Consider the following 24894-nt stretch of genomic DNA (forward strand, 5'->3'; position numbering starts at 1 on the left):
GAAAAGAGACAGGACATCAAAGAAAGACAGCAAAGACAGATAGGTGGATGGGGGGCCTTCACTTAAAAGGAAGAATTAAAGGTGATAAATGCAGCTAAGGGAACGTGTGTGTGTGTGAATAATTTGCAGATATTCAAAGTGGGCAAGAAAGGAAATTGTATAGGTTTATGCAATGGGCCATGATAAGGGTAATGGGCTGGTATTAAAATAAATGAAAGAGGATAGATGAGAAATGTTAGAAATACCCGTCCTCTTGCAGAGAAAATAATATTGCCATACCAGAGACAAAAAGAGGGTGCTGATCAGCCCTTGTGTGCTGGTGTAATCTTCGGTGGGCTAAAGGAAAACCTATGAGAAATGTCAGCCTTAGCCAAAGTAATGGTGAGGGAAAAATGCTCTTGCCTATGATCAGGAGAAGAAAGTGCTGGAGCTGGGTTCAGCCCCAGGCAAAAACAAAATCAGGGCTGTTTCTTTCTTATTTTTGATCTAAACAGATGGCAGAGGTAGGCCTTGTCGAAACTTTTTGAGGAGAGCACTCAGCATCTGTTCATGCTTCTGGTTTTGTTCTGATTTTGTTTTCACAGAGATCTCCGAGGACTCAGGAAAGAGCCTTTTGTCATCTGAAAGTGCAGAGCACAGTGGAGATCCTAAACCAGTTCTAGCTGATCAGAGCTCGGCCAGGGAGGATTCTGGTTTCCTTTGCTGGAAGAAGGGGTGCAACCAGGTGTTCAAAAGTTCAGCAGCCCTGCAGACACATTTCAATGAAGTTCATGCAAAGCGGCCTCAACTGCCGGTATCCGATCGCCATGTCTACAAGTACCGCTGTAACCAGTGCAGCCTGGCATTCAAGACCATTGAGAAGCTGCAGCTCCATTCTCAGTACCACGTGATCCGAGCAGCCACCATGTGCTGCCTCTGCCAGCGCAGCTTCCGGACCTTCCAGGCCTTGAAGAAGCACCTGGAAACCAGCCATCTGGAGCTGAGCGAAGCTGACATTCAGCAGCTGTACGGTGGTCTTTTGGTCAACGGGGACCTCCTTGCCATGGGCGATCCTTCACTTGCTGAAGACCACACTATAATAGTTGAGGAAGATAAGGAGGAGGAGAGTGACTTGGAAGATAAGCAGAGCCCTACAGGTAGTGATTCTGGGTCGGTGCAAGAGGACTCTGGCTCAGAACCAAAGAGGGCCTTACCCTTCAGGAAAGGCCCTAACTTCACTATGGAGAAATTCCTAGATCCATCTCGCCCTTACAAATGCACAGTCTGCAAGGAGTCTTTCACACAAAAGAACATTCTCCTGGTCCATTACAATTCAGTTTCTCATCTGCATAAATTGAAAAGAGCCCTCCAGGAGTCTGCGACTGGGCAACCCGAGCCTACTAGCAGCCCAGACAACAAACCTTTTAAGTGCAACACCTGCAGTGTGGCCTACAGTCAGAGCTCTACCTTGGAGATCCACATGAGGTCTGTCCTGCACCAAACCAAGGCTCGTGCTGCCAAACTGGAGGCAGCTGGGGGCAGTGGCAGTAGTAATGGAGCTGGCAATAGCAGCAGCAGCAGTCTCTCCTTGGGTTCATCCACCCCAAGCCCAGTGAGCACTAGCAACAGTAATACTTTTACAACCACCAACACAAGTAACTCGGGCGTGACTCCAATTCCCAGCCTACTCAACCAGGTATCCAGTGACAGTGTGGGAATTCCTCCCTTGGGCAACCCTGTTAGCACTAGTATCTCCTCTCCTTCTGAGCCCAAAGAGGTAAACCGGAAGAAACTGGCAGACATGATTGCATCCAGGCAGCAGCAGCAGCAGCAGCAGCAGCAGCAGCAGCAGCAGCAACAGCAGCAAGCTCAAACCTTGGCACAGGCCCAGGCCCAAGTCCAGGCCCATCTGCAGCAAGAACTGCAGCAGCAAGCTGCTCTCCTGCAGTCTCAGCTGTTCAATCCAGCACTTTTGCCGCACTTTCCCATGACCACTGAGACCCTTCTGCAGCTTCAGCAACAGCAACATCTTTTGTTTCCTTTCTACATCCCCAGTGCCGAGTTCCAGCTCAATCCAGAAGTTAGCTTGCCTGTCACCAGCGGTGCGCTGACGCTGACTGGTACAGGCCCAAGTTTGCTGGAGGACCTGAAGGCTCAAGTTCAGCTCCCGCAGCAGAGCCATGCACAGCTCTTACAGCAGCAGCAAGGTCAGCTGTCCTTGTCACAACCTCACTCTGTCCTTATACAACAGAGCCAGCACCCAGAGAAGAAAAATAAATCTGTAGTGAAGGAGAAAGAAAAAGAAACCCCAAGGGAAAGGGAAAATACAGAGAGGGCAGACAATAATGCAGTGTCTAAGGAGCCTCTGCCTGACAACTTAAAGCCCAAAGACAAGAAGGACTTTGCACCAGGCAATAATTCAGAGCCCTCTTTACTTCCTCCACGTATTGCATCTGATGCAAGAGGGAATGCCACGAAAGCCTTGCTGGAAAACTTCGGCTTTGAGCTCGTCATTCAGTACAATGAGAACAAGCAGAAGGTGCAGAAGAAAAATGGGAAGACAGAGCAAGGTGAGAACTTGGAAAAGCTTGAATGCGATACATGTGGCAAGTTCTTTTCAAACATCCTCATTCTGAAGAGTCACCAAGAGCATGTACACCAACATTACTTTCCCTTTAAGCAGTTAGAGAGATTTGCCAAGCAGTACAGAGAACACTATGATAAACTGTACCCGCTAAGGCCTCAGACCCCAGAGCCACCACCACCACCTCCACCTCCCCCACCACCACTCCCTCCAGCACCTCCTCAGCCAGCTTCTACTCCTACCATTCCTACTTCTGCCCCACCTATTACCTCTCCTACGATTGCACCAGCCCAGCCATCTGTGCCACTCACCCAGCTCTCTATGCCAATGGAGCTCCCCATCTTTTCACCACTTATGATGCAAACCATGCCACTACAAACGCTACCTGCTCAGCTGCCACCCCAGCTTGGTCCTGTAGACCCTCTGCCTGCCGACCTGGCCCAGTTGTACCAGCATCAGCTCAACCCCAGCCTTCTCCAGCAGCAGCAGAACAAGAGGCCACGCACACGGATCACTGATGACCAGCTCAGAGTCCTTCGGCAGTATTTTGATATCAACAATTCCCCAAGTGAGGAACAAATCAAGGAGATGGCGGACAAGTCTGGATTGCCCCAGAAAGTGATCAAGCACTGGTTCAGAAACACTCTGTTCAAAGAACGGCAGCGCAACAAGGATTCCCCGTACAACTTCAGTAATCCTCCCATTACCAGCCTGGAAGAACTGAAGATAGACTCGCGGCCTCCTTCTCCGGAACCTCAAAAGCAGGAGTACTGGGGAAGCAAGCGGTCCTCCAGGACCCGCTTTACTGACTACCAGCTCAGAGTTCTGCAGGACTTTTTTGATGCCAATGCTTATCCAAAGGATGATGAATTTGAACAGCTTTCTAACTTGCTGAACCTCCCAACACGTGTCATAGTGGTGTGGTTCCAGAATGCCCGTCAAAAAGCTCGGAAAAACTATGAGAATCAGGGAGAAGGCAAAGATGGGGAACGGCGGGAGCTTACAAATGACAGATACATTAGAACAAGCAACTTGAACTACCAATGCAAAAAGTGCAGTCTAGTCTTTCAGCGCATTTTTGATCTTATTAAACACCAGAAAAAGCTTTGTTACAAAGACGAGGATGAGGATGGACAGGACGATAGCCAGAACGAAGACTCTATGGATGCAATGGAGCTCTTGACTCCAACCAGTTCCTCCTGCAGCACACCAATGCCCTCACAAGCTTACAGCACACCTACGTCTTCAGCTAATGCAGCCTCCTCAGCTTTTCTGCAGCTCACCGCTGAGGCAGATGATTCCTCCACCTATAGTTCTAAAATAGAAGCTACAGATGAGAAACCAAAGCAGTCTGAAACTCCAAGTACACAGCAAAACCAAACTCAAGAGAAGCAAGTGCAACCAAAGCAAGAGTCTCAGCAGCAACAGGACCAAGGAGAACAAAAGACAAGTTCAGCACACCAAAAGATTTCACAGTTATCCTCCCCTTCCTCATTGCAGCAGCCGCCTCCCCCTCCACAACCCCCTCAGTGTTCCTTGTCACAGTCAAGCCCAAGCCCATCTCAGCTCTCGCATCTCTCCCTCAAACCCATTCACACATCCACCCCTCAACAGTTGGCAAACCTACCTCCTCAGCTAATCCCATACCAGTGTGACCAGTGTAAGCTGGCATTTCCTTCCTTTGAGCATTGGCAGGAGCATCAGCAGCTTCACTTTTTGAGTGCACAGAATCAGTTTATCCACCCTCCATTCCTGGACAGGACGCTGGATATGCCTTTCATGCTTTTTGATCCCAGTAATCCACTGCTTGCGAGCCAGCTGCTATCTGGAACATTACCACAGATTCCAGCAAGCTCAGCCACTTCACCATCGACACCGACATCCACAATGAACACCCTGAAGAGAAAGCTGGAGGAAAAGGCCAGTGCAAGTCCAGGAGAGAATGACAGTGGGACCGGAGGAGAAGAACCACAAAGGGATAAACGTCTAAGGACAACGATTACCCCAGAGCAGCTGGAAATTCTTTATCAGAAATACTTGCTTGACTCCAACCCAACACGGAAAATGTTGGATCACATTGCACATGAAGTGGGCTTAAAGAAACGTGTGGTGCAAGTTTGGTTTCAGAATACCCGTGCACGGGAAAGGAAGGGACAGTTCAGAGCTGTAGGGCCTGCCCAAGCCCACAGACGGTGTCCTTTCTGCCGAGCGCTCTTTAAAGCAAAGACAGCTCTCGAAGCTCATATTCGATCCCGTCATTGGCACGAGGCCAAGAGAGCTGGCTACAACTTGACTTTGTCTGCTATGCTCTTAGATTGCGATGGCGGACTCCAAATGAAGGGTGACATCTTTGATGGAGCAAGCTTTTCCCACATGCCACCAACCAGCAGTGATGGTCAGAGTGTTCCTCTCTCCCCAGTGAACAAGAGCATGGAACTGTCACCTCGAACTCTGCTGAGTCCATCCTCCATTAAGGTAGAAGGGATAGAAGACTTTGAGAGTCCCTCCATGTCCTCAGTCAACCTGAGCTTTGACCAAACAAAGCTGGACAACGATGACTGCTCTTCTGTCAACACTGCAATCACAGACACTACAACAGGAGATGAAGGGAACGCAGACAATGACAGCGCAACAGGGATTGCAACCGAAACCAAATCGGCATCCGGACCCAGCGAAGGTTTGACAAAGGCTGCCATGATAGCAATGTCTGAATATGAAGATCGGCTGTCTTCTGGCCTAGTCAGCCCAGCCCCCAGCTTTTACAGCAAAGAGTACGATAATGAAGGTACTGTGGACTATAGTGAAACATCCAGCCTTGCAGACCCCTGCTCACCCAGCCCTGGTGCAAGTGGTTCAGCCAGCAAGTCTGGAGAGAGTGGGGATCGGCCCGGACAGAAACGCTTTCGCACTCAGATGACTAATCTCCAGCTAAAAGTTCTTAAGTCATGCTTTAATGACTACAGGACACCTACCATGCTGGAGTGTGAGGTCCTGGGCAATGACATTGGACTGCCAAAGAGAGTTGTTCAGGTCTGGTTCCAGAATGCTAGGGCAAAGGAGAAGAAGTCCAAGCTCAGCATGGCCAAGCATTTTGGTATAAACCAAACAAGTTATGAGGGACCCAAAACAGAGTGCACTTTGTGTGGCATCAAGTACAGCGCTCGACTGTCTGTACGTGACCATATCTTCTCTCAACAGCATATCTCCAAAGTTAAAGAAACCATTGGAAGCCAGTTGGATAAGGAAAAGGAGTATTTTGACCCAGCTACTGTACGTCAGTTGATGGCTCAGCAGGAGTTGGACCGGATCAAAAAAGCCAATGAGGTTCTTGGTCTGGCAGCTCAACAGCAGGGCATGTTTGATAATACCCCTCTGCAAGCTCTTAACCTTCCTGCTGCATACCCAGCACTACAGGGCATCCCTCCAGTCTTGCTCCCAGGCCTCAACAGCCCATCCTTACCAGGCTTTACTCCATCCAACACAGGTGGGTATGGATATTATCACACTGCCCAAAGACACACCTTAACTTTGGGCACCTTTAGCAGAAGTGGATGTTCCCTTGGGAATGTCTGATAATAGGCTACCCGGCCCTTTAGTTGAGCATGTTTACTTGACAAGGTATAAGCAATAGGTATTTTAAAGTTATATTAAAGGTATAAGCAGAAGGTATTCTTTAATTCAGGTTTTTCTAGCAAAGTCTGAAGCAGAGCAAGATCCAGACGTGCTGCATATTTCTGTTTCCTTGGCACAGACTAAAAAAAATCTGAAGCACCTTCAAGGAAATGATAAATAGAGGATTTATCAAACAGAACATGAAAAGGACAAATATGCCGAATGCATTGTTCATTGTAGCTTTCCTTTTGATATTAAATTCAGTTTTATGTAGTGCCATCCCAGGTTTTCAAGAATTCTGAGCTGTTTCTAGGGAAAAGTATGAAATGCCTCATAGCAGTGTGACAGAAACCTGGAAGATCTCTATGTAATGTCCTTATAGTGGCCTCCAGGACAAGTCCTGTGTCTGGCCATGTAGCTGTGGGTTGGTTTTTTAGCAGTGGCTGACATTCAGATCTGAAAATACCTTCTTGACCAACAACAGCATAGTCATGAGACAAATGTTCTTTGTATTTTAATATGATTTTTCTAACAGTACTTCAGAAAAATGAAATTTGGTATAGTCGTTTGGGTAGCCTAATCCCAGAGATCAGACATCATTGTTTTTTTTCAGGATGCTCCTTTCCTGTGTACCTGGTAGAGAGGTGGAAGGGATATGATGCATAGCAAACACTGGCAGTGCAAGGTACTGCTCAGTAGTCTAGCAGTGACCTATAAAGCTTGATCCAAGGGCCTTATTTCACCTCTGGTACATCTGTGGTATCCCAGAGTATCTGTCTGAATTGCAACTTGTGAAAGAGTAATTCATGTTCCCTAGGAGACTTACTTTCGCTTGGCAGACTTTTCCATTTACTTCTGATGATCCTGATGTTTATTCCAGTTGACTTTCACCAGGGCCTCTCTACATTTACAGAGCTACCCCTAGAACTGGTTCCAAGTATCTTGTCTAAGCAACAGGCTGAATCTGTCTCAGGTTGGAAAGCCTGATACGGTATAACGCCTGGGAGCACTGCACCGTCTCCCAGTATGCACCTTGCTTTTCTGTGCTACAGTGATGCAGGTCTAATGCTGTCCTGATGTGATAGCTTTCTGTCATTGTACTGAACTAATTAGCTAATGATGAGTTATAATTTGTAGTGTGAAGTCTAGATAGGATCTGAGAGTCTTCCTGTCTTCTTTATCAGAAATCAGAGTGATATCAGTGTCCTTTCAGACTTTCTGATGCCTTTAGTCAGCAGGCTGCCTCTTAAGTTCCTTTTCCAACAGATTGAAAAACACAGTGCAGACGCTGCCAGGTAACATGTTTATGTCATGTTGATAAAGCAGCCTTCTTTATTTGTCACCTAGGAGGTAAGTCTTAGAATAAGTAAATCAAACCCTTAGGCAGCAGTCTGCTTCAAAAGGAGACTAGCTGGCACAAGCAGTTGTGTGGGACCTGAACAGCTCATCTACTGTTTGCAGAATGGGTTGGCTGCAGAGCTGTTCACTGTAATCACAGTACTAGAACCTGAAGTTAGCGTGTTGCTGCAATGACATTGTGGTGTAACATCCAAAAGAGAGCACCACAGACACGTGTCTCAAAACAGGCATCATTTTCTGCCTGTGGAGGGAAAGTGGCTCTGTTCACCCTTTTCTCCATCACTGCTCATCTCTGGAGTGTCTGCCGTTGACAGGTGAAAGAGAGTTAAGTGTCAGCGTATTCGGTGGGTTTCAGCCTGTCCAAAGATGATTCTGTCTCTTGGAGTAAGACCCTTTGTTCCACCAAAGCAGCGGAGGGGAATGCCTTGCAGCATGATTGCTGATGCTCACGTGCAAATGTCCTACTGGAGGGCCTAAGAGATCAGAGCAGATTTTTTTGGAATCTGGCAAAGCTGGGCCTTTTTTGCATGGTTACGGAACTCTTTTTTTTCCTCTAAAGAAAAGTAAAGTAGTTCTTGACTATGGTTGTGGGCATAGTTCCTTGTAATTAAAGCATTTTTAAAAACAGTTTTTAGGAGATGTTCCTCTCTTTGGGGATGCTGCCCGTTCCTGTTCCTTGAATCGAGCCTAAGCTACGTGCCTGAAGGGAACCTTTGTGTGCCAGGACCTTTTCATGCTATTCTTACTCTTACAGAAGATCTCATTTCAGTAGCCAGAGCTAGGCCAAGAGGATCTCTTTGGCAAATTATATTGTCAGCCTGTCACAGGTTGCCTCTGTGCTTTTTACTTAGTACCTCAAATTTATAGCAAGATCTAGAATTACATTTTTGCACTTTCAATCTGTACAGTTGCTTTTTTTTCCCTCCAAAGACCAGTATGTGTCCTGAGGAGATGGGGCTACATACTATGAATGTTAAAAGCAATCAGTGACTACCTAAACAGGGCTAAACTATTTAGAAAGTCAAACAGACTATTTGTGGCCTTTAGATAAAGCTCCAAAGGTCAGGGCATCTCAGCTCAGAGCCCGTTGAACTAGATAAGGCTGTGCATCCAGGAATGTTATGAATTAGCCACTGCTCCTTGCGCTTGAACCTCTCAGGGACTGTTCAACTAGGGACATCAGCTTTAATGGCATCTATCCATAATATGCCCTTATCTGAAATCTATAAGGCTGCTGCGTGGAGGCTCACTTCATACCTTTACAAATCACTATTGTCTCGATACAGCATCAAGAGTAGTTGCAGGTTTCCGAAGCGCTTTGCTTCAGTCTTTGCTGAATTCTCCGGGGCTCTTGGCCTCCCTCCTCCTCAAGCCCTCCTGCTAGTTTCCTTTAGCAGGCTGTCCTCTGTGGAGCCATATCGATTTTGTCTCCTCCTCTTTGCTCAGGAGGCCAACTCTGCATGCAGGTTTTCAAAGTCAGTGGATGAATGCAGCGCTGTAGAAGAATGAGCCATTTATATCAGGGTGTATTGCAAGCAGGTTTTGGAGACCTCTGTGCCCCCCTTAGCTGCCAGCTACTACTCAAAACGTGATGCTGCAAGAAGTTTGTTCCTGTGCTCTGCTCCGGGAGCCAGGAATTCCCAGCTGGCTAGGTAACTTTACAGGACAGTGTTAAGTGATGGGCTGATGTGATGTGACTGTGCAGGCAGCAGTCTGTGGCTTGTTATCCAGAAGCCAGAGGAACAGGACGTATATATCTTTGCGTAGTGTTTAAATCTTGCACTCTGCACTTCAGCTGCCCAGTTCAGCCCTTCTGTGCCCCAGGTCCTGCTGTCTGTGTCTGGCCAAGGAGGGATGCAGTGGGGGCTGGCTGCTGGTGGCAGGAATGAGGTGGTTGTGGATGCCTCCGTTTCTCAAGATCAGTTTTGCTGGTGTAACACCTCATCAAGACACATGGGGCAGTTCCAGCTCAGATGAAACTGGCTCCAGTTCCTAGCTCTTTTCAGGTCCTTTTCTGCTGTCTTCACAGGGTAAAGGAGCCCCATGGCAGCTGGATTTCCCTGCCAGCAGTCACCACCAGCGCTATGCACAGCTGTTTCCCTGCTGGTGTGTTTCCTCTTGGAAAACACCTTAAGCTGCCGTCTTGCCCTGAACCATCCCCAAAAGCACCGTCTCTCCCCCCTTGCCCTCCTGGCTGTGTCATACAAGAGGTGCAACCTCAAATAAAAGTTGCTATGCACCAATTGGTGTGTCCTAGTTCTGTGACTGTTCATGCTCAGTTCACCTTGAACAGTTGTCACTGCAGCTGAAAGGACTGGAACTTTGTTAATGAAAGGTTAGTTTTTGTCAAGTGGTTTTGCGGTAGGGGGTGGATCCTGCAGCAAATTCCATGGCTGTGGGATCACTGCGCATACGGGGCTGTGCCTGTGAGAAAATTAGAGCTTTGTTTTATTTTTATTTTCCCCTAATGGCATCAAGAGACTTCCTGAACAAAGTGTTCCTTTTTAGGAGTGCGTGTGCCAGCTGCAGTGGACATGACTAATGCTTCAGACTCTTTCAGCCACACTCCTCTTGCCCCAGTTGCTATCAGCTATGAAAGTAGAAATCGATACCCAGGGGACCGTGTTGTTACTGGCTATTCCTGCTGTTGGGAAGATTAGCAGACTTGCATTCCACCATTAATCCATGTCCTTTGTGAGAATATATTACAGTGCTTTTAATTCCACCCAAAATACTATGTTCTTGCCCTACGGGAAATCTGAATACCACAAAAACTTCCAAATCATGCAGAAGCTGTGTGCCCAAAGCCTCTCATGTTGGAAGGGAGAGGCTGTGTCTGAGGTTGTGGATCCACGAAGAGCTGCCCAGTAAGGACAAAATAACCTAGACTTAGCCTGTTCAGGCCTCTTCAGTTGCTATGGCCAGGGCTTTCTAATCTGTGGAGAATGTAACAAGATTTGACAGTACCTGGTGTCATCTCCACTTGGCACAGTGCTTGCCTTCTTTCAGAGCCCTTGAGCCAAAGGAACAACCATTTGGTGCAGATGTAGGAACAGGACCTGTGCATGACATGAATTGTTAATCATTTGGGAATTTTGAAGGAGTTAGTGAAACAATAACTATGAATTTTCAGATTTTTTTGAGGAAAGAGGACTGTTCTTTGCTTCTTAGTAAATGATCTAGTTCTAATACCCTCTGCTGTCTTTCATGTTCTCTGCTAGACCAAGCAATGCAGCTAGGGAAGTCTTCAAGGGAAAGAAAACACAGGCTTATGGCTTTGTTTTGAGGCCACCTTTACATTAAGACTTATTTTCCTACTGCTGTCAACCTGTGCAGCTGTATTCCAGTAGTAACAATGCAGCCTCATCTGTATCAGCATTTCATGGGTGATAGCAGAGATTACAGTTGCTCCTGTGGGAAGTGGGAAGGAAAAGTGTGGGTGTGAATGCAGACTTGGTCCGGTTTCCTGAACAGGTCTCTCCTTGTTGGGTGTTCTCCAGCTAGGACCTTCCTTTGTCTGTTTCAGTCTGGGGAAAAAAAAGAAATCAAGGAGTTAAGCCGAGGTACAACAATTTCTAATTTGCTTTGATCATTGCGGACTGGGTTTGCACATCCAGTGCTCATGAATGAGCTACATCCCAGAAAGGGAAAGAAAGAAGTGTCTTCTGAAAAGACCAAGTCCAGTTCAGGGAACTGGAATAATTCCATTGTGCAGGGGACAATGTCTAAGGAGATTTTGTTCCAGTTACTCAGGAAAGCTAGGTGCATTGTCTGCATTGAGAATATTCTTCAGGGCACTTGCCTCTCCTCAGTTTGTCTGTGAAGGGGGGTGATTTTCTCTCTTTTAGTAAATTGTAAATATCTGACTAATTTTTGCAAATGTAGTATTTTCTGGTCTGCTGTTCCAGTTTTGTGACCCTGTGCCTATGCATAACAAAAGGCACATGGCTTGGCTTCCTTGCTTCCAACATCAAAATAGGATTTTGAGCACCTGGTAATTCTCAGGGGTGAAGAAGAGCCTTGTCTGGAAAACCCACTCCTTCCCCAAGAGCCACTTGGGTTCCCTGGCTTCAATCCCCAGCTCACCTGCCCCAAATCCCCAGCTCTTCTCCACTCAAGTGCTCATGCTGACAACCTTTCTGTTGCAGAGCTTTTTCCCTGCCTTGAGCTACTCCTAATCAACCCAGCTAAGATCCACCTTATTCTCTCACCAAATGTCCTCTGCTGCCTCCAGCCCTGAGATGCTCCCCTCTCTCCTCCTGCTCAGGGACCTGCTCACCTGGTGCCTGCTTTCCCATTGCATCCCTCCTGAGCCTGTCTTGTATCCCTCTTTGGAAAAAGGGCCTTTTAGACTTGGTGTGCCCTGCAGGTGGGGGTGAGGGCCCTTAGCTGTGGCACGTGAAAGAGTAACACGAATACAGGCAGATGAAAGAGCATCTGTTTGGCCAAAGCCAAAGTGGGGAAGGAGAATGACTTTGTCCTTTGGGATGACCCAGCCACAGCTGAAGAAAGGGGTGGTGGAGAGAAGTGTTAGCATTGACTAGGATGAGTTGCTATGAGAATGCTTTGCCTCTCCCTTCTTGAATAGACTCCCTTGTTTTTCTTTTCTGGTAGTGTTTTTCGGATAGTCTAATCCTCTTTCTTCTTACAGAATATAAGCATGGTCATTAAAGGCGCTTGGCCCAGAGCAGCCAACACGGCTGTGTGTTTTCTTTACAAATCCCTCCTCAGGGTTACCTACTTTTCTTCTTCGAATGGACATTTCTAAGTGAGTGCCTGCAGTGACGAGGAGGTGGCAGTGTCGCAAGAGGCCTGCCCGTAAGAGACAGGGGAGAGAGTACAGCCACGGTCCTGTCCGTGCCTTGCAGCCCTAGTACCTGCATTTGGTAGGTGCTGCGCAGATCTGAGAGGTGGAAAAAGTCCTGCCAAAGAGATTCCCACACTGCTCAGTGAGATTTGGGCACTCAGGTCCCTTGCATGTGTCCGAGTGTCACAGCTGTGGATGCTGAGAGCAGCAAACAGAAGGGGAGGAGGAGGTCCTAGGGGAGTGGGCCATCTCTCCGTGATAGTGCTTGACGTATAGCAGAGAAAGCACATGTCTTTCTTACGGCTTCTTGCATTTGGAGATTTTCCTGCCTTCGCAGTTCTCACCGCACGGCGTATTCCTCGGTAGACAGAGATGCCAGGTTTAGACGGGCTGGCTGGCGTCGAGGTGTCCTGGACGGTGCAAGAGTCGCGGGTTCTCCCTCTCGCCCTCCTCTACCTGTGCCACCGCCCATCATCCGCAGTGCTTTCCCAGCTGGTCTCTCCTCCCCGCTCCTGGCATTTTATTTTCTTTTCCAGCCTGTGGCTGGACAAAGCAAACATCTTATCGCTTTGTACACTGAACGGATTAGTCACAAGGCAAGTGCTCTTGCTCCCTTCTGCTGCTTCCGCTGCCCATGCCAATACTCCCCTGGCTGCTCTCTCGCCGAACCCTTGGGAGCTCCCGAGTCGTGGATCGTGGCAGACGCTCCTCCGTCCTCGCCAAGCAGGGGACGGTCCAAGTAGCTGGCGCACTGAGGGGGACTTTGCGCTTTATCCATGATAAATCTTCTTAGGAAAACAGATCCTTAGCCAGTATTTCTCAGCCATACAGTGGTAGATTTTGCCAAGCATTAGAAGGGGGAAGCGAGACATCCGCCAATATATGGACATGGGCGGCTGGGGGGGGATTTCCTCTGCTTGGGGGAAGCGGAAGCTGATGAACGAGGAAGGAGAATAAGACAGACTGTGCCTCTTTCTGCTCCCTCCAACTTGCCCTGCCTTCCTCCTTTCCGCTTTCCCCTGCTCCCACTCTTTCCATGATTTTTCGTGTATTTTAAATGCTTTCTTAGTCCAGAACCAGTTAGCTGTTGTGAGATGGAAAGCTGCGGTAGCAATGAGGCGCGGTGCGAGCTCCCCGGTCAGCAGCGGTGCATCGCTGGCCGGACGCAGCTCTCGGTGCCGCCGGGCTGGTGGGGTGCCCATCCGCGGAGAGGCAGCGGGTCCCGGAGCGGGGCAGCGTCCCCACGCCCGGAGAAAACAGGAGCAGCGGAGGGGCTCTCCAGCTTCGCTGCAGCGCATGCTTGCACCGGTCGTTGTGGTGGTGCAGGGGAGAGGCTGGCGTGCGCGGAGGGAGGACCAGCGCGGGCAGCACGCACCAGGAGCTCAGCCCCCAGTCCAGGCTCGCGCGCCGGCCGGGCTCCCGGGGCGCTGGGGAGAGCCGACGAGCGTCCGTGTTAGAAAGTAGGTTGTGCCGCCGGGATGCCCACTGCAGCCGGCCCGCCGGCACCACGTGCTTCGCCCTCTGCTCGGCGCCCAGTTACTTTTTACCTCTTTCTCCTCCCTCTTCCAGCTTTAACTTCTCCCAAACCCAACCTGATGGGCCTGCCCAGCACAAGCGTCCCTTCGCCCGGCCTCCCCACCTCTGGATTACCAAATAAGCAGCCCTCGGCCTCGCTGAGCTCGCCCACCCCAGCACAAGCCACGGCGGCCGTGGCCCCGCAGCCGCCGCCGGCGACGGCCCCGCCGCCGCAGCCGCCGCCGCAGCAGCCGCCGCCGCCGCCGCGCAAGGACAAGGAGAGCGAGAAGACGAAAGAGAAGGAGAAGGCGCCCAAGGGGAAGGGGGACCCGCTGCCGGGGCCCAAGAAGGAGAAGGGGGAGGCGGCGGCGGCGCTCCCGGCCCCGCTGCCCGCCATGGAGTACGCGGTGGAGCCGGCCCAGCTCCAGGCGCTGCAGGCTGCCCTCAGTTCGGACCCCACCACCTTGCTCACGAGCCAGTTCCTCCCCTACTTCGTCCCCGGCTTTTCCCCCTACTACGCGCCCCAGATCCCCGGCGCCCTGCAGAGCGGGTACCTGCAGCCCATGTACGGCATGGAGGGGCTGTTCCCCTACGGCCCCGCGCTGTCGCAGGCCCTGCTGGGCCTGTCGCCCGGCTCCCTGCTGCAGCAGTACCAGCAATACCAGCAGAGTCTGCAGGAGGCATTGCAGCAGCAGCAGCGGCAGGCGCAGCCCCCGCCGCCGCCCAAAGCGCCGCCGCCCAAAGGAAGCCAAACCCCGGTGCCCGCGGGGGCTGCCGCCCCGGACAAAGACCCTGCCAAAGAACCCCCCAAGCAAGAAGAGCAGAAGACCGCGCCCCGCGAGGTGTCCCCCCTCCTGCCCAAACCCCCCGAAGAGCCCGAAGCGGAGAGCAAAGGCGCGGACTCCCTGTGCGACCCCTTCATCGTTCCAAAGGTGCAGTACAAGCTGGTCTGCCGCAAGTGCCAGGCGGGCTTCGGCGACCAGGAGGCGGCCAGCAGCCACCTGAAGTCCCTCTGCTTCTTCGGCCAGGCCGCGGTGAACCTGCAAGAGATGGTGCTTCACGTGCCCACCGGCAGCGGCGGCCAGGGCAGCGGCTCGTACCAGTGCGTGGCGTGCGAGAGCACGGTGTGCGGGGACGAAGCCCTCAGTCAGCATCTCGAGTCGGCCCCGCACAAACACCGAACAATCACGAGAGCAGCAAGAAACGCCAAAGAGCACCCCAGTCTATTACCTCACTCTGCCTGCCTCCCCGATCCCAGCACCGCATCTACCTCGCAGTCTGCCGCTCACTCAAACGACAGCCCCCCGCCCCCTCTGCCCCCCTCGGCTTCCCCCCACGCCTCCAGAAAGCCCTGGCCCCCGGCGGCCCCCCGCGCCCCGCCGGCCAAGCCGCCGCCGCCGCCCTTCCCTCCTCTCTCCTCATCTTCAACGGTTACCTCAAGTTCATGCAGCACCTCAGGGGTTCAGCCCTCGATGCCAACAGACGACTATTCGGAGGAGTCTGACACGGATGTTAGCCAAAAGTCAGATGGACCGGCTAGCCCGGCGGAGGGGCCCGCGGACCCCGGCTGCCCTAAGGACAGTGGTCTAACTAGCGTAGGAATGGACACCTTCAGATTGTAAGCTTTGAAGATGAACAATGAAAAATGAATTTAAATAAAAAAAATTAATAACAAACCAATTTCAAAAATAGACTAACTGCAATTCCAAAGCTTCTAACCAAAAAAAGAAAAAGAAAAAAGAAAAAGCGTGGGTTGTTTTCCCATATAACAATGCCGGTGGGTTTTACTTTTTTTTTTTCTTCTAATAAAATAAAATTTAAAAAAAAAAAACTGTTACATTTGTCCTTTTGAAGGTACTGTTGGTCTGGGAGACGCAAGTCCGTACTGCCTCCTTCATGTCTTTGGAGCTTAAACCCCTTGTATATTGCCCCTTTTCAATAACGCCCCACGTCGATAGCACAGCAGAGGCCGGCATGCACTGTATGGGAAAGCAGCCCACCTTGTTACAGTTTTAAATTTCTTGCTATCTTAGCATTCAGATACCAATGGCTTGCTAAAAGAAAAAAGAAATGTAATGTCTTTTTATTCTCAGGTCAATCGCTCACACTTTGTTCTGTTTTCAGAATCATTGTTTTATATATATATATATATAATTTCCTTTGTTTGTTTTGGGGTTTTTTGTTTTGTTTTTTTGTTTTTGTTCCAGAAAAGGTTTTTTTTTTCTTTTTTTTTTTTTTGTTAATTTAAAATGGGCAGAAAGTATTCAAGAGAAAAAAACAATGTGAACTGCTTTAGCTTTTTGGGGATTTTAAGGGTAGCTTTTCTGCTGAAGCCAATTTCAAGGGGAAAAGTTAAGCACTCCCACTTTTCAGAAAAAAAAACACACAAAGAGTGTTGAGGACTCGGAGCTTAAAAAAATAAGTTTTAAAACAACTGACTTTCTGTATTTATGATAGATATGACCATTTTTGGTGTTGAGTAGATTGTTGCATTGGAAATGAACTGAAGCAGTATGGTAGATTTAAAAGAAAAAACCCTTTTGTGTACATTTAGCTTTTGTATGGTCCAGCTGACGGCTTCTCATTTGATGTTGTCTTGTTCATTCCTAGCCAGATAGATTGCAATCCATTGACTCGCCTAAGCTTTTCTCCCCTTTGTACCTTTATTCCCCATTTTCCCCATCCTGTAATCTTCCACTTATGGTTGCTACCTTCATTTCTTAGAGGGTGGTTGCATAATTATTTTATAAAAACTAAAGAAAGAAGTTCAAAGGGTTTTGGGGGGTCAGTAGGATCCCTTGCAGAATATTTTTTGTTGGGGGTTTGAAACTTTTTAAGGCGTATACATACGATTTACCTATGTCTGTTACCCTTGTGCACTTATCTCTTTCTTATTTTCCATTTTTCCTTTTTTTCCTCTTCTTTTCCTCATTTTGTAAATGCTTCAAAGACTCTGTTCCTAAACTATAAGCATTTGTTTCTGTTTGTGTAATTAGGCTGCACTCTGTTCCTTCTTTTAAAAAAAACGTTTTTGTTACATTTTTTTCTCTAAAGAAAATTCATGCTTTAAATAAAATCCAAAGACATACCCTTTCACCACTGGTGCAGAATGAGCAAAAAGGATTCTTTTTACTTGAGAATTTGTTTCTGATTTAAACAAACAAGTCTAAGTTTAAATAAAGAAAAGAATAAAAAAAGTACCCAGGTTGTTATCTGTGCTTCTTCTGCAAGCAGAGAGACAACTCTTAACGAAAGTCCCACGTACCAGAAGGCAAGTTTCTGTTCAGTTTTGTCCCTGCGTTAGGCAGTGTGAGCGGTGAGTGACCCGGAGGTGCAGCCCGAAGAGGCCCAGAGCGGTGCACGGGAAGCCGAGGAGGAGCTGTGGGAGAGGCACTCGTGTTCCCGTCGCTCTCCGTGTTCCTGTCTGTGGAGAACACGCACACACGTGCACACACGCACGCACACCTGCACACACACACGTGCACACACGCGCACACACACACGCACACCCCTCCCATGGTCTGGACTTTGAAAGGAAAACTTTGTGCTGCTAAAACGTAGGTTTTGGAGACACGTAGACGCTTGCTGTTTCACTTCCGTAGCCAAATGCCAACAGAAACAATCTCCTCCCCCTTCCCCCTCCTCTGCCCCCACAAGTGTGAAGCTCTTCTTCCCCATCATCCTCATCCTCCTCATGTTTCGAAAGGGAACGTCGAAGACTGTGGATGCAGGTTCATGGTTCGCCCTTGGCTTCTTTTCCCAGTGCTGAAGCCGCTCGTCGACTCCGCGAGAGACTGGAGCATTCCGAGATGCGAGAAACGGATTTCATTTTTTAGCGGGACTCTTTTATTTTTATGGATTTTTGGTTTTAGTTTAATGAAAGACTAGATCCTGAACTGTTGTACATATTTCTAACTAGGCTAATGCACAGTGCAAATTCCTTTTTTAATTGTTTTTTTAAGTAGACAATACTAAAGAGAGTACCATCTAATATTCCTGCCAGTATCCAGTTGTAGCATAAGGTGTCAAAAACAAAAACAAGTACACAGAACGTTTGCTGTTTTAACAAACTGTTTCTTTTAACAAAAATTCTTGTATTTCTCCCCGTGTTTGAGATGAACATTTTTTAAATTCTAAAGTTGTACAGTTTTCGTTTTCCATTATTTTATCTTGTTTGTAATTCTATGAAATATATATATATATATTTTTTGCCATTTAACTGTTGTATGTTACTCTGTCTGTATCATATAGAAATTTTTTTGTTCGTTTTGTTTTTGATTCTCTATGTGATACAAGTTAACAATTTAACACTAGCTTTATCTGTCAAATTCTGCAAGGTCTCTTTTTGAAATCCTTTTGGTTTGGGGTTTTTTTTTTTCAATGATATTGCTTGGTCATAGTGCAATTTCTCTCTCCTCCTTCCCCCTCCTCCTTCCCACCCACTAAAAAGTTTTATAAATTCATTTCCTTGTATTTTTTCTAAACGTTTCTAGAGACCGTCAGTGCGGGACGCCTCCCCTTCGGCGCGGCGGCGGAGCAGAAGGGCTGCCGGGCTCGCGGCCCCTCGCCCCGCGCTGCCCGCGGCGGAGACGCGCGCGGAGGCCCCGGGACCACGGCACGGCGGGCAGGAGGGGCACGCGGGGACGCCCGGGGCACGGCCGCCCCACGGGCCACCCCCATGGCCTCGGGGATGGCTGCTCCCTCTGGGCACCGCGCTCGGCCTTGGGGATGGCACCTCCATGGGCCTATGCTTGGCTTTGGGGATGGCACCTCCATGGTCTTGGGGATGGCACCTCCATGGGCCTACGCTTGGCTTTGGGGATGGCACCTCCATGGTCTTGGGGATGGCACCTCCATGGGCCTACGCTTGGCTTTGGGGATGGCACCTCCATGGTCTTGGGGACAGTTGCTTCCTATGGGTCTATGCTCGACCTTGGGGATTGCACCTCCATGGTCTTGGGGACAGTTGCCTCCATGGGCCTACGCTTGGCTTTGGGGATGGCACCTCCATGGCCTTGGGGACAGCCGCTTCCTCCAAGCCCTGTGCTTGGCCTTGGGGATGGCACCTCCATGGCCTTGGGGACAGCTGCTTCTTCCGGGCCCCGTGTTTGGCCTTGGGGACAGCCACCTCCATGGCTTTGGGGATGGCCACTTTCACGGGCCATGCTCGGCCCAGGGACAGCACCTCCATGGCCTTGGGGACAGCCGATGCTGCCGGGCCCCATGCTTGGCCCAGGGACAGCCATTTCCATGGCCCTGGGGCCAGCTGCTCCCTCCCCACGGTTGGCCCGGGGTGGCGGCCACCTCCATGGCCCCAGCTCCCCAGCCCCGTCCCTGCCACGCGGCCCGGACGCAGGCAGCTGCCTGCACGGGGCCCTCGCCCTCCCCACGCCCGCGGCACCAGGGAAAGGTTTTAAACTTAGCCTTGAGCAGGTTTCTGTTTTATTTGTAATACGAGCCTTTTTTAAGTGGTGAAGATGGCCAAAGTTTCATACACCTGAGAATAAAGCGGAGCCCGAGGCGCCGGGGCCAGCCGGTGCCCACGGTGTCTGTGCAAATATATTTTGCTTTACAAAAAAATGTAAACTTTTAAATAGAAGCAGAAATTGGGTTGGTCGGTCGGTTGGTTTGTTGGCGCTGAGATACTGCCCACTGTGAAACACAAAGCTTTGACTATTTTTTTTGTTTTGATTTGGGGGGGGGGCAAGTTTGGGTAGAACAGAAAGCATAAATGCGGTGAAGAGGGATATGAACAGCCTTTGCAATGTACAAAAAATAGAGCAAGTGAAACCAAAAATGATGTTCTTGGTGTTTTTCTATAATGTAGTCTTGTTAGCTTTTTTGTTACTGTAACAATGCTGATCTCGAACTGTACCAAAATACATGGAGACGAACAGAAACAGAAACCACATGGAACTTTCAAAACTTAAAAAAAAGAAATTTGTCACAAAAGACTTTGTTGTCATAGTTGAGTTGACTGTAGATGGTAATTGAATATACTCCTTTGGAAATATTTCATCACGTATGTTTCCTGCTCATTGTGATACATTAAAAAAAAAAAAAAAAAAAAGAGTGAGCCCAAGCTCTCGTCTCGGCTGTTCCCGCTCGTGCGGCGCGGGGCCGCGGCCGCGGGGGTGGCACCGAGCGGCGCGACGCGCTGGACGGCTGCGCAGGAACGCCGGCGCCCCGCTGTCACCGACGGCAGAGCGAAAGCATCGCGTCTCCGTGAGCCGGGGTCCTCTCGAACCCCCTGAACTAAAAACGAACTAAAGTCACCGTCCGTTTTCTTCTCCCGATTAAACCGAGAGGAAACACAGGTAAGGAAGGTAAGTGGCCGACTCGCTGCTCTTTGCTTTGCGTGCCGGACCCCTTCCTGCAGAGCAGAGCGATAAACTGCTGAGTGCTAAATACACAGTTCTCACCCAAAATTGCCCCTTACAGCAGAAAATGCTTGAAATTCATTAACAAGGACCACACCAAAAGAGAGCCCAGGGGCTACCGTTCAGCTCTAATTTATAACTGCAGCAATAAATAACGCAGGGAGTTGCAGGTGGGACGCGAGGCCGAAGGCATGGGTGTCCTTGGCCGGCCCGGGGCCACCACGGCCTCCCCGGAGCGGGCTGCGGGCGCTGAGCGAGAGCAGCGACGCCCCGGCGAGGAGGTCTGGCGGCTGCGGAGGCGCCGGTGCTCTTCAACTGATGAGGGCACAACATCAACCCGCGAGCTGGGAAGGTCAGTAGCAGGGCTGTTGATGCACCTTCGGGCGAAACCCCCAAAACTAGCGCACATACTGATTTGGGCTCTGAAAATACATGAATGGTAAAATACAGAGGGTCAAAACCGCCAGGCCCTGGTGACCCCCGGAGCCGCGGTCCAACCTGCCGGAGCCGCGGGACCGCGCGCTGCAGCAGCTCTTCGCACGTCCGTCTCGGAAAGCCGGAGCCGCGTGGCCTTGGCCCGTACGGGCTCGTTGGGAGCGGGCGGCCCTGCAAGGAGGTGACCCTGCTCCGTCACGGGGCGCACGGCCAGCACAGCGGTCCCTGCCCGCCCGCTGCAGCCCGGCGTTTGCAGCCTGTGTGAAGCCTCAACCTTGCTTGCATGTTTTTCCTTACTAAATAATTCCCCTTCAGGAGCGTTTTGGAAGGCCGCAGTTATGCTGTGTGCGGGTACGTGCGCGGAGCGGGGGCAGCTCCTGTCCCTGGTGCACGGAGGCACGAGAGCCCGGGCGCTGCAGGCCGTCAGGCCACGCACTCCCTCCGCTGGAGTCAATCCGGTTATGAAGAGTGTGCATATTTGCTAGCTTTGCGTTTGTAAAATAACATAATTAAAGCTCTCAGGATTTTTTTTTAATGAAAACTGCCACTTTCGTGTTGAAACATGACAGATTTTTCCAGGACAACCTGAAATTTTTATCAATTGTTTTCAATAGCCGACATCAGTCAGACACCATTTGAGATGTTCCAGTGCGGGCCAGAAAATAATGTCCTTACAGCTTAGCTTTGTACAGGTTTCCCTGGAAAAACACCCGGGCTCGCAGGGCTGCAGAGGCGGCTGCAGGAGCCGCTGGCACCGCCGGCGGGGCCACATCGCGTCCCGGCACCACGTCTGCTCCCGCCGTGCCGGGGGCTGCTTTGGCCTCAGACAGCTCCTCGTCCACAGCCCCAGCCGCGGCAAAACCCAGATTTGGGGGGGTTTTTTCCTCCTCCGTCCAGCACAAGACGACACCGCAGCCTCCGTTTCCCGCGGTGCTGACGGGGACCCGCCAGCGCCCAGCGCCGCGGCAGACGCGCGGATGAGGCTTTTGCACGCGGCGGGCGGCCGAGCTGCGGGCGCCTGGGCAGCCGTGTCCTGGGCGCAGGGGCTGCTCCGCCGCCAGCCTGGCCGGGGCCGGGGCTGCACGCGGGTTTTCCCAGCGCGGGAGAGCAGCCGCTCTGCGGTTTGCACCAGCCAGCAGGGCCGCAGCCGGCGCGGGGCTCAGCACGGCCCTTCCCCGGCACTGGCGCGGTGCCGCGTTAGCGACTCGGCATTGCTTATAGACCTGCAGCGTTGCGAGCTCATTATGTAACGTTGCTGTTTATTTCTAGGTTGAGTTCCAGTTTAGAGCAGCTATGCTGGAGAAAGCAGCTCTTGAACGCGCAGGAAGGTGTAAATGGTTCCTAGTAACTGCAAGCGAAAACCTCTGCAAGCGCCTGTCCGCCCAGAGCCGAAGTCGTGCAACCCCTGATGTAAGTAAAAAGGCCTTTCCGTGTTGTGGTGCTGGTAAGAGGAGACTGGGACTGGGCTTGGGGGTGGGTTTTTTTGATACCCTTTCGCTGACGTGACCTAAAAGCAAGGGAAGAGCTTTAGCTGTTGCTGGGACACCCTTGCAGGGCGAACGAGGAAATGGCCGGGGATGCCTCAGGGGATGCGCTGGCTGCAACCCGCTCCCTGCTTGGAGCCGGCTGGACGGATGGATGGACGGACGCCCGAGCCGGCCCCAGCCCACGTCCCTCATCCCTCGTCCCGCCGGCGAGCCGCAGCCCGGCAGTGGCCGCCGTGCCGAGCGGGGTCCCCTGTTAGTGTCCTCGCTAAATGGCCGGTGACGTCTGCCCAGAAAAGCCCGCTCGTGCAACGCAGACAGACGCGCCGGCGAGGGTTAACGCCACCGGTGCGCATGGGCTCGTTAGCAACGCGCACCTGACGATCTAAAGCACCAGAGAGTCATTTTAATTAACGCTCTGCCAGAGGGGATGTGGTAAAGATGCTGAGTTCACTCCGACAACTTTCTATTTTGGGCCGTGGCAGGGTCGGTGCATCAGCTCCCGCGCGGATGCGGGAGCCGGCGGTGCGCAGGCACAGGCACCGGCACGGCGGCTCGGCGGGGGCTGCGGCACCGGGGCCGCCCCGCGTCGTGGGAGCCACCTCTGAGCTCCGGGGCGGCCCTGGGCCCCCGCGGCCCCCGCGGTGCTGGGGGGAGACGTCGCCCGAGCAGACACCGCGCTGCCTGTCACCGGCGTTGTGCTGCCGGTTTGATGGTAGCATGATGTTACTTAATTAATGTTTTAATACCCTAGGCATCTTCCGCGCCGTATAATTCATATCGATTCAGCTGTGAGCATGTTCGGTTAAAAAGACTCTCTTTCCTAAGCAAACTTTCAATTATATTGAATTGTCACAGAGAAAAAGGGCCTTTTCTCAGCATGGGGGAGGGGACGCTCTGCCAAACGGCTGCCGGCTGGGCAGGCGCTCGCACACGCAGGTGCACACCACGTACGCATGCACGCAGGCTCACGCGCACACAGGTCCGAACACACACAGGTGTACATGCACACACGCAGGTGCGCACACGCAGCTGCACGCACGCACACACACACACACACACACACACACACACACACACACACACGCATGCATATAGGTGCACACATGCAGGTGCACACACACACATGCATATAGGTGCACACATGCACATGCACACACGCGTGTCAGGTGCACACGCGCAGGGGCACACACACACGTGCAGGTGCGCGCACAGACGTGTGCATATGCACACACATACACACAGGTGCACAGGCACCCCGGCCGCTCTTGCGCGGGCAGGAGCTACGTGCTGGCACTGGGCACCGCGCAGCAGCGGGCGGGATGCGCCCTGCAGACCCCTCTCGCGGGCGGTTTCCGAGCACTGTCGTGTCTGTCCGTCCCCACGGGGACGAGGTGGCGGGGGGGCGGCAGGGGGGGCAGGAAGGTCCCGCACACCCTGGATGAGCAGCCGCCGATGGATGGAGACGGAGCCGGGCAGACAGGCACCTGTGCGGCGAGGAGCCGCTCCCGTGGGGCCGGGGCAGCCGGAGCCGATGGGGAGCCAGAGCCACCGGGGAGCCACCAGGAGCCGGAGCCGTGAGGATCCCAGGCTGCCGGGGATCCGGAGCTGTCGGGATGCAGAGCAGGGGTGGGGGGCAGCACCCGGCTGCCCCACGGCAGCGCAGGGTTGGGGCGGCTGCTGGCACCAGTCTCCCTCGGCCCCGGGAGCCGGGATCCCGGGCAGGCTGGAGCCTCCGTGTGATATATTCCCGGACTGGGCATCCCGGGCGCTTTCCGACCCTGTTTGGTTCCCCGTGTCGCAGTGTGCAGAGCGGCACCCGAATGCACAGAGCTGCTGTGCTGTCCTGGCTGGTAGTGGGGACGTTCCCAGCCACGTCCTGGCCTTTCCCGAGATTTCCGCACACTCCCACCAGCGCTGTCGTGTTCCCGGCGGCTCCCAGGCTTCGTTCCCACGGCAGGCGGGCAGGAGCCTCCCGGGCTGCAGCGAGCTGAAACCCAAACCAGGATCGACGGAAGATTGTCAGCAGGGCAGCGGCGAGGCAAAGCCCCGCTGGTGCCCGTGACCAGGTCAACGCGTGCCGGGAATGCTGAGCGGTTTGGCAAAGCAGCAGCTTTTTCTGGAGCAGAAATTCGGTTTCCCTCATGCAAGGTTGCATCCCGCCCGCTCCGGCACGAGCACGTCGGCACCTGCCCCGACAACCCGGGATGCGGTGGGACCCTCCCGTGTCCGTGCGTCCCGGTGCGCTGCGGTGGCCCCGTGCACATCGCCGGTCCGTCCCGCCGTGGCCGCCCACCCCGTCCCGCGAGGCCCCACAGGGCCGACGGGCTCACCGATGGGACGGGATGGGATGGGACGGGACGGGATGGGACGGGAGTCCCGCACAGCCTCTGCTCCTGGGGAGCAGGCACTGAGAGGGTCTTTAAGGACGGATGGTTGCTCTCAGCAAAGGAGATGCAGCTTGTCTTTGCAGCAGGAGAAGCAGCATTGGAACAAGCCCACGGTGCATTGATGGGTCGCGAGCCCCATTCCCATCCTCGTCCCCATCCCCATCCTTGTCCCCGTCCCCATTCCCATCCCCATTCCTGTCCCCATCCCATCCCCATCCGCAGCCCCTCCGTGTGTATGTGCGAGGGACACTTTGTTAAAGCTTTCTGCCATTTCTTTTTTAAACAATGAGTCAGAGACAGAAAATCTTACTTTCATTCCTCCCGATTTTCACCGCCCACCAAACAAAAA

General features: G+C 51.9%; 1 protein-coding gene across 1 annotated transcript in view; it reads left to right on the forward strand.

The window, feature by feature from the left end:
• ZFHX3 (zinc finger homeobox 3) overlaps positions 1 to 19877 on the forward strand; it is a 735572-nt gene extending 715695 nt beyond the window's left edge. The window contains exons 17-18 of the mRNA XM_064519879.1: positions 585 to 6047; positions 13911 to 19877. Of these exons, the coding sequence (XP_064375949.1) occupies positions 585 to 6047; positions 13911 to 15478 (7031 nt within the window). The 3' untranslated portion in view covers positions 15479 to 19877. The remainder of the gene's footprint in view (positions 1 to 584; positions 6048 to 13910) is intronic.
• Positions 19878 to 24894: the final 5017 nt, after the last annotated feature.

This window comes from Dromaius novaehollandiae, chromosome 13 (assembly GCF_036370855.1).
Source record: "Dromaius novaehollandiae isolate bDroNov1 chromosome 13, bDroNov1.hap1, whole genome shotgun sequence".
In the NCBI taxonomy this organism is placed as follows: Eukaryota; Metazoa; Chordata; class Aves; order Casuariiformes; family Dromaiidae; genus Dromaius; species Dromaius novaehollandiae.